Source organism: Gouania willdenowi, chromosome 3, assembly GCF_900634775.1.
Source record: "Gouania willdenowi chromosome 3, fGouWil2.1, whole genome shotgun sequence".
Classification (NCBI taxonomy): Eukaryota; Metazoa; Chordata; class Actinopteri; order Blenniiformes; family Gobiesocidae; genus Gouania; species Gouania willdenowi.
The window spans coordinates 29,227,059-29,241,770 of record NC_041046.1 but is presented as its reverse complement, the minus strand read 5'-3'; the positions used below and the strand labels follow the sequence as shown (position 1 = coordinate 29,241,770).

The 14,712-nt window shown below is 39.8% G+C and overlaps 1 protein-coding gene across 3 annotated transcripts in view; it reads left to right on the top strand.

Annotated features, from left to right (window-relative positions):
* Positions 1-14,712, top strand: part of zfhx3b (zinc finger homeobox 3b) — a 132,314-nt gene that overhangs the window by 65,622 nt on the left and 51,980 nt on the right. For all 3 annotated transcript variants that reach the window (XM_028443351.1, XM_028443349.1, XM_028443350.1), the window contains exon 5: positions 10,813-11,044. In XM_028443351.1, the coding sequence (XP_028299152.1) occupies positions 10,813-11,044 (232 nt within the window). The remainder of the gene's footprint in view (positions 1-10,812; positions 11,045-14,712) is intronic.

The following is a 14,712-nucleotide window of genomic DNA, read 5'->3' as shown; positions in this document are numbered from 1 at the left end:
CCCTTTATGAATCACTCTAATCAATAAACACGTTTGCCTTTTTTTTTTTTTTTTTTTTTATGAAAATTTGACTTTTTTCCCTTAAGAAATCTCTTAGCAATGCCATATGGATTACCAGTCAACTTGGTTGTGCTGATAATGAAGGAAAACACTTAATCAAAGGTGTAGCTCCAATGTTTTAATGTCTCTAAAGGAGATAGTTAAATTAGTAAATCTGTGTTATATATGTATTAGTTATAATCAGAAAGGTAGTGATGCAAATATGTTGAAGAAAGAAAAGAAATAAAGCTTCAAGGTTTTTTGGAGATGAAAATATTTAGATTTTCAACTTGAACTTTATCATTGCTTGGATAAAAATGAGTAATGTTCAGATTGTGGACGTTTTCACTCAAAGAAGTTGTGACTTTTTTAGTTGAGAGGTCCAAAAGAGTACGCTCAAACTGGTGGGTGTTTGGTGTATAAACTGCTTGAAGAACCCTCAACAGCAGTTTGACTGCACGAGGTGCTTCGTGCTTAATGCAAATGAGCCCACATATACAGCCATTTTGTATATTCACCTCCACTCAACCCTACTCATCAATTTTAATTTTAAGAGGAGGACCTCTCAGAGGCCTCGTCGCTTCTTTTGTCAGTGCAGTGCTGTTAATAAAGATAGCTGCATATGACTGGGTAAATGTTGACACTGGCCTTCCAAATCATCACAGTTCATAATTAGCTGGGGTCTCTTGTAAGCTTTAGGGAGGGCACTGTGTGCTTGTGTGTGTGTGTGTAATCAAACATTTCCTCTTATGAGATTTCAAACATCCTGAGAACACACTCTTATGAATTTAACATAAAAACATGTGCCAGAGTAGCAGTGATACAGAGTTACAGCTTCCACAGCCCTAATGCATAGCCTGCAGCTGCGGCCAATTATGTGTTAATGAAATATTTACGCCACTAAACTGAGAATGCCAGGGATGAAAGTTAGATAGTGTGAGCAAGAGGAGATTTTATTCTGTGACTTCTTTCTGCCATGACATCAGTGTAAAGGTGAAACAGGAGATGAGTTAATGACAAAAGGCTCAGGAGCAAGAATGTGGGCACACCTGCAGCTCAGTAAAGGGAGCGCACACCCTCTGGGTGCTCTGGGAATATTTAAACCTTTTTCTGGGTCACAGCACCTGACTTGAAGGAAATGGGACACACACTACAACAGTAGCTGTCTGGGTAGATGAGTCAGGGGGTTGCTTTAAATGATATGGCTGTAACTGCATTTCCCACTTACAATGGGAGGCAGTGAGGTGTTGGATACCTTTTTTGTGTCTGTGTTGATGCTATGTCCACATCAAAATGCTTCCAGACAGGTCATACTATACAGCAATGCAAACCCTATCATCCCATTACCCATGTACCGGTACATTTCAGTGCTTTTCCTGTTAATAATGTTAAACTTGTACTGTAAATTAACAGGGAGAATTAGTTTCATTACATTTTCCAATTGCCTAGGTAGTTATCTTAAAAACTCTTCTAAAGAAAGCTATAAACACTGCGTACAAAACTTTTGGTATATTAATAGACCAATTTGACATTTATACTACGCATGTGTGAGAATTTCCAGTCAAATATCACAGTAACCAAAGTCATCTCTTTTAGCGCTGTATTTACATTGGTTGTGATTATTGAACTGTGAAGCTGTTTTTTAGTATTTAAAGCGTTTTAAGTCAGTATGTCCGGCCCACTTTGTGCCATTAAGGACTGCACAAATGGCACTCATTAAAGGGAAAAAGTAGAAATGTTATGTACAGTACATGCTTGTAATTATTGTGTTGTGAGATGCACATGTGATCCGCTATTTGTATTGTATATGTTCCCAAAGCGAAACCAGATCCTGAAAACATCAAATTGGAGGGAACGGGTACCGGTAATGAAATGTATGATGGTGTGATGTGTGTGCACGTGTTAGCAGGCAGAGAGAATTGTTGGGAGGCAATTAAGGAAAAGCTGTTTGTGATTGATTATGTTCCTGGAAAGTGGAATGGGAGAAGTTCTACACTCCTGCAGAGGAGAAGTGGAGTTAAGTTATGCTAACTTGAGCCAAGCTAACAGAACTCTGTATAAATACTGGGCAACAAAGAGCCAGAAAACCTGCATATCGTCTGTGTGCCATGTTTCCAACACTGACCTGGTCTGCAGTCTGGCTTCAGATGATATGTTATTATAGATAACTCCAACGTGAGAACTTACTAGGCTGGTTTTCCACAGCGGTAAAATAAGTTTTAAATTGGATTTTGACAGATATTCAGTTAAAAATGTAAAATTTTTGACACTTTGGTAAAAAAAACATGGAAGTATTGAATGCCTGATATCAAACTAATTTCACAATGGCCACGTTTACATGGGAGCTTTAATTCCTCTTTCAAGCAGAATAAAAGTTAATTCCTCTTTAACTTGACCTTGTAAACACATAATTCCTCATGCTAATTTAATTCAAAATTAAAGTTAATTCGGAATTAGGTGGCTGGTTTATTCTGTTTTTCAATCTGAATTAGATAATTCCTCTTTCCTGTTAACATTTCACTTACCTAATTCCGCTTTAAGTTAATTGTTGTCGTTCTGTGCTTGCGCGACTTGCGGCAATGATGCGTGGGTGACGACATAATCCAAGATGGCGGCGCCCGGACTCCAGCCTAGACTATTTGATAAGAGCCTTAAAAGACATGGATATAATGAACAGTGGATGGACGTAGGCATAAACATGCGGACTTTCACACGGACTCACACAGACTTATTAAATACACACGGAGCTCGGTAAACACGGTGAACAAAACAGGCTTCACCGGACGGCTGGCACTAGGACCCGGAGGCGGAGTAAATGCGTCTCCGTACTGCATGTACAGGCTGTAATAGTTTATCATTTTACCTGTTGTTAGAGCTACTATCTTTACCAGGGAGCAAATATTTATTCCTGGTCCACGGTCCAAACTGAAACCGTGTGTTATTGTTGAGCTGCTGCTTCAAAACTACAATCAAAATAAAGGTGAAAACAGTTCTCATGTGTGGTCGTCTGTGTTACAGCCGACAATAAAAGGTTTGTTGTGTGTTTTTCCTGATTGACGTGATACATCACGTTCTCCCCCTATCCAATCAGAGCCTTCCCGACCCCCAGACCTAAAGTGGAATTATCTAAAGTGGAATAAACCAGTTTTCCATGTAAGCCTTGTTCGGGAATTACCATTTCCATGTAAACATGAAGCAGAACACTTTAATGCCAAATGATTTAATTCGGAATAAATAATTTCGAATTAAAAAACATCATGTAACCGTGGCCAATGGTTTGATTTTTGTGTCCGGGCATTCCATGTAGTTCAGTCACTTTCCCCTACCCATCCTTCAACAAGATCCTGAAGGGGATTGGGCAGTTTGAGGGGGTCTAAAACCAGTAAGTTGTTGTGTTCATGTTTTGTAGCTGACATTTGCTAGTGCTTTGAAGAAACAAATGGCTACTTTTAGTCTCAAGCTGCATACGAAAGTGCTAAAAGTTCATCGTTTTGCTTTCCAGAAACTGTAAAACCCTCATTTTTGACCATTTAAAAAAAAAAAGAATCGGTGCACTCTGAAGTGATTGAAATTGCCGATCCACATTCTTTGGTTACTGTGACCTTCTATCTGATCCCACAATGCAACATGCGGCTGAGATGTCAAATTGACATACAGTTTTTTCTTGTTTAATATTGTTTCTCTCCAGATTCCATCAATTTTGCAGTAAGAAAAAATTAAACACAGTCTAGTGCTTTGGGAAATTCCACTGGTGCATTGCCCTATTACAATGGAATGTTAACCCTAATACTGTTTAAAATGAGCAAGTTTTACTTGATTTTCTATTTTTTGTGGTCACATTTTTTAAAATATGAGTACATTTTCTTTTGTCTCTGTCTTTTCAACTATACTTTTACAAGAATTCTTAGTAAATCAGTGATGCATTAAAATGTTTTGTCTTTTTTTAAATATCTAACACTGTGCCTTTAGTGATTGTCACCGCTGTCATAAATCAAGTTTTTTTCTACATTGGCACAGTACAGAGCCTTGCAAAGAACAGACCAGGACATGTTCTGATTTGCCCTTTTCAGCTCTGCAGATGGTGCTCTGCCAGTACACATGTCGTCAAGTGGCTGTAACAGTTGTTTGGGTACCCCTGTGGCTCCTCCCTGCACTCGCCTCCTGCAGGCAAACTTATTGTATTGCAATTTTACCAGGCTCCTCCCAGCATGGCTTTCATAAAAGCACTGCGAGGATAAGCTGTTAATTAGCCACTGAAAGAGCTAGCTAACAGCTTGCTGTTAATTTGCTTTTGTCTTTTTTTTTCTTTTTTTTTATGGTGAATGACATCATTTCCTGTCTGTTTATGGAGTCATTGCAGTGTGCCACAAAAGCATCACCTAGCTAATTGAGAACAATGGGGTCTGTGTGTGTGTGTGTGTGTGCGTGTGCGTGCGTGCGTGTGGAGGGGGTTGGCTTTATCTGTATCTGGTTACAAGTGCACATTGTGCATGTATAGCCATGCTTATCCAAATGTTCCTAATGAGGGAGACCCCCAGAACCTGCATGGGGCTCCTGTGGGCATAGGACCAAGCTCGTTATCACCACACAGGGCATTGATCTCTCCACCGCCTGCTTGCTTATCCCCTTCTTCCTTCCCTTTTATAGACAGCGAGTCGCACATGAATTATGTGGACACATTGATCAGCTGTTTGAGAGCTATTGTTTAGAGCCCTGGGTAGTTATTTAAGGAGGGATTATACTCAACTTATTTTGTGCTTACAAGTGAGCGTGTGTAGTACTCTGCTCATTTTCACTGTGCCTATTCCATGCTTTACAAGGGTTACACAAAGGTACACACATTTGCACATAGATGGAGCACATAGAGCAGCCTACACAATCAACATGGCCCAAATGACTGCCTGCATTGATTGCCTTCCCTCTGCAATTATGTTGCCATTGTTTACTTTCTAGCATTTTACTCATTCAAACGGAATTCAATAATTATTGCTTTATTTAATGTTAAAGTAAGTAGGGGTGGTGGGTGTGGAGCACCAGTGGTTCTATTGTCTTTAAGTGTCTCCATGACACAATCTGAAGCTACTTTGTTGCACGCCATGGGACTGTGTTAAGCCTCCCTCTAAACACAGAGATCCCTCTCAAAAACTATTTACCCAACCAGATTTGTATTGCTACTAGTGATGGATCATTTCTACTGCGGAAAAAAAACATCTTAGCGCATCATGGGCTTTGAGACACAGAGACAGGATGCAGAGGAAGGTTGGCGGGGTAAAATAAGTACAGAGGCAGAAAAAAGTGCACATAGCTTAAGAAAGCGGTAGGTACAAAGGTTGGTCCTGGAATATAAAGTCCCTTTAAGCTACAGCATAACTTTGAGGCATGTTGAAACTCGGAGAAGCTAATTTAAAGCAGCCACCACACTTTGCACCGAGTGGGGCCTCTGTGGTTGGAGCTGCCGTTCAGGCTGCCAGTAGACAGGGAATCACAAGCCAAATTGAAAGCACTCCCGGACTACAGTCACTCTGCTTCACTCTGCTAAATAACCTTCTTACATTCCAGGGGATTCCCAGAATGAATATCTATGAGAATCATGTTCCCCAACAAAACAGTGCACAAATACACTTCAGCTAGGTTGAAATGGTCCCTTTCTGAAGATTGTTTTCTTTCACTTGATCTCAAACCCAAAGTTCAATTTGAACTTTTTTTAGTCATCCTTTGCAATGGTTTCATTCATAACCATCAAAGCCAGGACCCAACTAGGTTTTTACTCATCTGCTGTACACACATACTGTACACTTGGTGATTATAATACACTGTGAATGAATTAACATGCCGGCTATTACTGCTTTATCTTAATAAGGTTTTACCAAGCCCTGTTTAAACAGATTTATTTTATTTTTATGAATTGTATTTATTATCTGGCCTGGCATGACTTCCTATTTTGTGTAAAGATGGGTACACACAAATATAATCTGGAATTTTTCTACTGATTTTTTCCCCAAAGAAAAAACACATGATAATCTTTTTAGATTATCATGTGGTCTGAGGTGTGTTTAGAGTGATTTTGTGTCTAAATATTTGGCTCTCAGGTGGGTCAGGGCAGACAATCGTGAAAAATAAACCTGTTCAATATTTAGAACAAAAACTCTTCATGTGTGTAGGGAAAGATGACGACTCATGACCCAGTAATCTGTGACGTGGAGCAGAATGTAGTCAATCCAGAACCAAACAGACTGTGAAACACATTATGCTGCATTCAAGGCATCTCGAAACTCAGAATTTCTGATTTTAAAATTCCAATCTCTGAGTCAAAATACGTCAAACATGCTGACTGGTATAATATTAAGATTTTTTTTCCTGATTTTACGGAGTAGGATCTCAAATTTCAGTCATTTTTTCAGGAAATCCTGTGTTGCTTCGAGTGCAGCTTTAGGTCACATTGTTAGTTCTCTTTTGATCATGCAGGAATTCTGGCTTGGAATAAGATTGGTGTTGGGACAGAATCGTTGTGCGTGCGGTGTGCTTTGATGAGATCATCGGAGTGCACCACACACAGTACGATCAAAACTGTTCAATGGATGATTTTTTCGTCATCATGTTTGGGGTCTGTTCAGATAAAATATCTCTTCAGATTTATAAAATCCTTATTTTTTTAAGACAGGGGACCATATCCTAGCCTGGATCAGCTCCATTTTGCTACACTGCATGGTCTCAGGTGTGAACTCTGCTTTACTGAACCATTTAAGCTGTTGCATTTGCATGTACACTGACTAGAGCTTTTAGTGCCAAGAGTGAGGGAGACAATTACAAAGCAATATCAAGCCATATACTCACTTGCTTTCTCACAGAGGGAATTTGGCAGCTCGCTTAGAATTGATAGCTATTTAGCTCACACAGTCATCTGTTTTAATGCATTAATTTTGTATTAACAGCACTGCCAAATTTAATAGCAGAAATTAGGGCCTGATCATAATGGTATGTGGCCCAGTGTGTGTCTGTGTTTGTGTGTGCATGTCTAAAGTTGTTTTTGTCTGGACTTTTGTATGTGTTTGCTGTGTATACACGATGTATTATACAGCCCCTATGGGAGCCATTCTGTGGAATTACCGGCTTTCTGTCTCTCTCTTCCACCCTTCCAGTAATACCCACCTCCATCCTGTGTGAGCTGGACTCTCAGCAACCACACAGTTTTGTGTTAAAGGTGCTCTTTTGCATTGCATTTAAGTGGATAGAAATGCAGATGTATGCTGTGCGTTAGGTGGGTAGTGAAACTGATAGGTGTATAGTTGTATTGCCCACTCAGTAGTTAAGGTGCATTGTAGTGCTGTGTGCCCAATCTGCCCCATCCATCTTTACCTGAAAAACCAGAGAACAAATGCTTCAACTGTACACTAAACATGATAAACTCCATAAACCCCAATTGTCAAAAAATGCTTTATAAAGAAAGATTAGCACAAAGTTTGATCTTTTTACTTGGTCTTTCTTGATTCTACAATTGGCAAGATTTGTTCTTATTATCAGTGTGACTTGGAGTTTATATGGGACCTAAAGTCAATGTATATGCGACCATATATTTCACCATCTAACGCATGTCGTATTGTTTGATTTAAATATATTATTGCATCATGTATAATGACAACCGCACAGACTATTTGCTCTAAATTCCCAGACAGTTCAGTTATGTGTCCATGCCACTGATGCAACAAGTCTCTTGCCTCTCCCATCATGCTCTTCATGGCTATCCTCATGTTGCGGCCTTCATAGGGCATTGGAAACCCCAGAGCAATAGGCCGAACAGCCCAACATGACTTTCTCATTAAGCCACCAAATTCCGGCATTCCAGTTGGAGGTGATTTATCAACTGGGGGCTTCATTGCAGCTTCATAGGAAACAGACAGAGACCCTGTCTCAAGCATTATTATGTTTCAGATTTAAAGTTTATCCTCGTGTGTGTGTGTGTGTGTGTGTGTGAACGAGAAGTAGAATGTTTGTTACTGTTCTTTGGCCACAATGTGTTTATCTCTTCAGTAATGTTCTTGAGAGTCTTTAAAATATATAATTTCTAAAAAAATCAAGGGAGAATAAGTGTTAAAGTCAGTTTTTGGATGATTATCGGTAGGTATTTGTTTACATAGGCTAGATGGGGATTTCTTCATATGTGGCCAATGTCAAGACATCTGTGGACCACAGAATGAACAGGGACCCCCTTCACCGTTTATTGTTCCCCTCCCTCTTTCACAGAGTTTAAACAGTCGCTGACCTCATCGGGTCATGGATAGTGCAGAGATGGTGAAAGTGTTGGTTTACAGGTGTACCTGTTTTGAGCCAGAGTTACAACAACCAAGGTAGGCTAGTTCTGGTCCTGATCACGCCATCGTCCTGGTCAGTCAGACTCATGGTGAATTATGAGCCCCTCTTGCTCAGGCGGTCTCCGGCTCACTCCTGTATAAACCCTCTACTTTTTATGAGACACTATAAAACTCTTGAGGTCTTTTTTTTGTTTTACCCCTTGAGACTTGCTTTGAAGTTAAAGTCAGGTGCTGTCATTTTTTTTTTTTTTTTCTTCAACATGCCTTCTCAGAGACTTTTGGATCCTTGAATCATTTGCAGAAAGCACCTTTTCTCATAATTCAAGACATGTGTTATGGCTACAGGCAATGTGATTGATTTGGTGTCATCTATAACTAAATCTGTCTCTCAGATTTCTTTTTACTTTGTTCTGATGCAATAATTGTGCACTACAATATCTAGCAACACCTGTTTATGACATCATGGACTGGTTAAAATGAGGTGAGAAAGGAGAGCACTCAGAGCTTTTTACAATCACCTAATAACTCTATTACACCAAGCAGTGGGGATCACAAAGAAGGGAAAAAAAAAGCAAACTTATATTCCTGTTCCTGGAAGCAGTGTCTTAATGCACATTTTAGGATGAAAAGTGAGAAATATGAAGCCAGAGAGAATGAAACACAATAGCACTGAAATCCCCAGCAGCGTTATTACAATATTACCAGAAAATTAAACATTAGGAGAAAGGGACAAGCACATTTTAGTGTGGCATTATATTGCTATGGCTTTTTTTTCACAAGCCTGTCAGCACCTGATTTAGTTGTAATGTGGTTAAATGTGTAATGGCTCCTACCTCCCTTTACAGCCAAACATGCCATGAGCACAAGAGATTTGGGGTTTAGGTTTCTTATTAATCCTAAGTACAGGGTACTCGCAAATAAAAGACTTAAACATACAGTAACTAACATAAAACAAAACATCCATAAACAGCTGTATTTTTGTTAAATTCAACCAATACTACAAACTGACAATTTCATAATGCTCTCAGTGCAATTTGTATGATTAAAACATAATTTGCAGGATCAGAAACTGGTTTATTGCCATGTATAGTTTACACATGAGGAATTTATTTTGGTGGGATTGGTGCCAGATAATAAATATGAAAAAAAGGAGAGAATAAGTTAAGAACAAGAATAACAGTGCAGTAGCAAAATAAAATACTCATAAAATGTAAATAAAAAGTGTAAAAAAAAAAAGAAAAACCCAGCCATGTGCTATTGTCCTTATTTTAACTTGTGTGTCTGTGTGTGGTGGACAGAGTTTGTACGGGGTGGATGTATTTTAAACTATGTAAATGCACTTTGAGCAGCATTTCTTTGAATGAAAAGCACTTTTTATGGATAAACATTCATTGATTGATTGATATGTATAACTTGGGTGTCACTAATATGTGTAATTATTTTGTTACTCATCAATACATAGTTGTTTTTTTGTTTTTGTTTTTTAAAGAAAAAAAACCCATTATATTTTGTTTGCGTCATGTGTCGCAACATAATAAAAAAAATTGAATGAGGAAAAAGAGAATAACTTCAGTTCCCATTGAAATCCAGTTTAATGTGGGAGCACATGTCAGGCATGACACAAGTGGCCATACTGAGTCCAGGGCTTTTCTTGTAAACATGCGATAACAATCAGTGTGATGCTTAAGGATAATCGTCAGTTCCTCTGTTGCTCACACCAGGCTCAGGCATAATGTGTTGGCCTTGCATCATTGATTGAGCCATGCAGGAGGTAATTAGACTGGTGCTTGGTGGAGTGATGAGAGTTTGTGGTGGCATAGTGTCACTGCGGGGTGTTACGCATGTGTGACACGCAGGGTGGGCAGCAGGCTGGACGACACACGCTGTTCGCTGGTGAAGGATCTGCTGAGGTTGACAGTTCAATAAGGATTCAGATTTCCTGTCCTCTGACGGTTGTCCTCCTGTTGTGGAATGCTCTAGTTTACCCACACACACACACTCAGTGAGTGACTACAATGAGAATGAGGATTTAACTCACCATGATCAATATTTAGTATCCCATGCGTGAAACAGGCAGATGTTTGGAGTTTCCTTTTCAGAGATGGGAAGCTTCTGTTGAGTGAAAGGGATCAATGATTCCTTCCGTCTGTGTGGCTGCAAACCCATGGCTTCTGAAGGGTGGCTGATGCGATTCTTACCAGCTCTCAGACCCCTGAGATATGTGTGTGCCTCCCAGGCCTCTCCTGTCCTGTTAGCCTACTGATACAAACACACATGCAGACAAGTGTGCAGTCCAAACAGTTGTTCTGGATTGGAATAGGTCTGGATGTTAAACAACAGGGCTGTGATTGAGAATTGATTTGTTCATTTGCCAACTGTGTGAGTGAAAGTGAGATGGTGGTGACTAGCCATCTATCTGACACCTAAAGTAACTTCCCCTCTTTCTCTTTCAATCCATCTACAGCACTTGCAGCAGCACGAGAATGCAGTAGAAGGCGATGCCTGCTACTACCATTGTGTGCCGTGCAACTACTCGACCAAGGCCAAGCTCAACCTGATCCAGCATGTGCGCTCCATGAAGCACCAGCGCAGCGAGAGCCTCAGGAAGCTTCAGCGCTTGCAGAAAGGCTTGCCGGAGGATGAGGAGGACCTGAGCTCTATCTTTACGATTCGCAAATGCTCTTCTTCTGATACAGGTCAGACATGCGTCTTGGTTGTGTTTTAGTATTTTTGAGTACATCACAGTTTGTGTCTCTTCTCAACCTCATGCTTTCAGTCTGAAAATAATCTTTACATGCTTTGCACTGATACGTGCAGGAAATTTTGCATAAAAATAATGACTTAGACAAAGAAAAAAGCTACATTTCCATTACCCTTGGAAATGTGCACAATAAATAGTGCAATTAAAACTAGTAATGGAAACAACTGCATTTTGAAAAAGCAGAAAAGTTTTTACGCTTTCATGAGGAAAGGACGTTTTGATATTGAAATGCTTCGCAACAGCGCTATAGAAACACTTTTTTCACAAATACACGGCACAGAACGTGACGTACATGGTCACATGACGTGAGTTACCTGGTCACATGACCACTTTTCTATGAGAAAACATGGCACGGTACATGTAAACAGAAGAGTAGACCGGGATATTTCTTAGCATTAGACTTAAAACTTATTACTGCGACATTAGACGTGAAACAACAAAGGAATACAGAGTTTTATAAGAAGGTTTGGAGCGTCCATCTTTGTGCAGTGAAGTCTTGCGGGATGAGACTCCTGCCCAAAACAACGTTCAATGGAAAAACGTTCAAAGTGCAATTATACTTTGTCGACATTTAGAAACATTGCATTTATTTTGCGAAAATCTGTAATGGAAACACAGCTAGACATATTGATGCATTTTTTCAAAGGACAAAATAGAAGTCTCTTTGAATGACTTCATTTTCAGTCATTAAAGACAAATTAGTATTGAGCATGATGATACACAGCAACAACTGCAGGAAAAAAAGCAGCTCCAGAAAACAGATCCGACCATAATAACAGTTGCCTTGCTAAAACAAAGTGCCTCAACTGTCCATTCATTACGGCCTGATTAGCGAGAGTGAGCTGTGGTCAATTAACACTCTTTCTTACTAGAGATTTGGTTTTCTAATCACTTTAACTCCCATGCCCTGACAAAGGGCCTCTATTGTGTGTCCTTCCAAGAGGGAACCATTACTTCCCTCACACACTGTCTGTGTTATGTAGACGGAGAAAAAAAATCCAGCCTGTGAAGACGCTTTGTTCCAAGGAGGCAGGGATAATGAAGCCAGCGGCCGGGAAATTGCGCAAAAGGCAGTCACAGATCTGAAGCAAATCATTAGAGAACATATTTAGTTGAGCAATTAGGGACAATTAAGCTTTCTGCTCGCTGCACTCCAAATATGTTAATGACTACAGCACAGTGGACAAGCGAGCATGCAAAGGCAAGAGAAGGGCTATATGGGTTAAAAGGGGATGGGGGATGGTGACTAGTTCATGTGTGTGTGTTTTTAACTCACTGTTTGTTTCCTTTTTTTCTTTTTAAATGTGTCAGATGTTTACTGTTTTGTTTAGGTTTTTTTTTTTTTTTCTTTCCCAGCCTTCATTCAAACACTGTGCAAGGTTCACGTCCAGGCACATCCATTAGACACAAGCACATACATGACCAATACAAAAAATAAAATGAAAAAAAAACCCAAAGTGAATTGAGAGATTTGTCGCCAAAAATTTGATTATTGTGTTTTAATAAAAAGTTGGTAGACGGTGTACTGCTACACATTACATATCTGAAATTCAATAAATCTACATGTTTTGACAAGACCAAATTCATCAGTATATCTTGTGTTGTGTAAGGGAAAATGTCAATGAAATTTAATGAATTCATCACGATCCCCACGCCCATCAGTTCCATTATTTTACAACTGGATAGTATCAGCTGCATTACCTTATAACCCCAACCACCTACCCTACAACCAAGTCTAAACCTTTCCCTCCCAGTGTTGAATATTCATATTATTTTCCTCCTGCACTTTTCTTCTGGCACAATACACCTTTCTGTGGTCAACTTATTGTTGTTAAAGTGGTGGAGTGTAAATCCCTCTCCTGTGTCTCTCCATTGGTTTAGGTGCTAGGCTGAGAGTCTGTGTGTGATTTCCCCCCCCCCCAAAAAAAACAAAAAAACATTTGAAATGTTTCCTCGAGAATTACACAGCTTGAATTGTTAATGCTGTGTCAGCACTTTACATTGTCACAAGTCTTGAGTGATTTGTTGTTATGACATTGGGAGAGTAAATTTTTAGCATGCACATCCATGATTTGCTGTGTTATACAACTCCGCATATCAATGTGCCTCATGAGGATGCTGCAAACGTTGACTGCAGGGATTCGTTACCACAAATCTCCCTTTAGTTGGAGGGAGAGCAGCACAAGCCAAGTCTCACTTTAATTAGACTAACACAGGGATAAAAGGTCTGCATTGTTTTATTTCTCACTCAAATCATAAATTCACTGTTCGATGTGTTCTTTGTGGCTCATTCTGTTTGCCTGTACTTTAATCCTTCATCCATGTGGCAAAAGGAGGTGATGTGAAAGGGACCACAGCTCAGATATCACTGAACAAAACCTCATCAAGCATCTGTGATGACATATTGGGTTTATCAGCTCTTTCCATGTGGGTGACGTTTACATTAACGTGACACAGCAGGAGTAGAACTTAGAAAGTGTTTCCTGTGAGGACAGGTGGGTGGACAGCATTAGAACAACAACACAATTCTGGTTTAGAAGTGGTAGTGAAAAACCACGTGCCTTGTACTGGGGTTAATAATGTCTGTTGAAAGCTGCTTGCGTGACAGTTTAAGTTGTAGGTTTGTAAGAGCTTCATGTTGTGGGAATAAAATAAAACAGTCACATACCATACATATGAAGGAGATGAGTTGGCAGCGGGGAACTTGATGACCTTATTTGTTATAAATGATGTTCACTAGGGCATATAAATCATTGACACGTCGAGGTTTCTCATTTCTCAACATTTGTTTGACAGAAGTGAGAGAACTGAATGAGATCAAGCCTTTTAAAAGGGCAAAGTAAAAAATACACCGAAGGCACTTCCACGAGTAATGTTTGCTTTGTCTCTGTACGAGGATGAGAGAGACCAGAAGGGAGACGCAGAAGATGGGATTTAATAAGGTTTAAATGTGACAACTTTCTCAGTGGTTGTGAATCTGTGAGAGTTTATGCATGTGTAGAGGAGGCAGGGATAGAAAACAAATGTAGCTGACAGTGTGGATTAGCTCCTGCTGTAAATCTGCTTCAGTCACAGATGGCAGCCCCTTGATCGCTGGGCTGTGACGGCTTGGCTCCCATCGCAGGAGGAAATCCCTGTCTGTGAGCTCAGAGAGCTGGGAAGGAAAACACCAAGGCTAGGGCCACCTGGACAGCCATCCCGTCATTGTGTTCTGTATGTGTGGATACAGAGGAGTTTTTTTTTTTTTTTTTTTTGAGATAGTGGTTTTATCATTTTAATGCTGTAGTTTTATCTAAATGCCTCCAATTTGAATTGGCTTTTTGTTAAATCACCAGTTTGAGGAGACTGGGCCGCAGAGCAGTGTGAGTTATCAAATGGAGATTAGACAAAAGAATAAATCGAAAATTACTGCATAATCGTAACGTTAGATCTATTGTTTGTTCCTCTAAAAGGGTGCACTTTCAGGGTCATACTTCTAATAGCAAGGCCTGTCACAACAACTTAAACACTTCTGCCATGTCTCCCTCTTTACCGAGGGCACGGCTCTGAAAAAAAAAAAAAAAAAAAAACACTTCTGTACACTTTCTGTACCACAGATTTAAA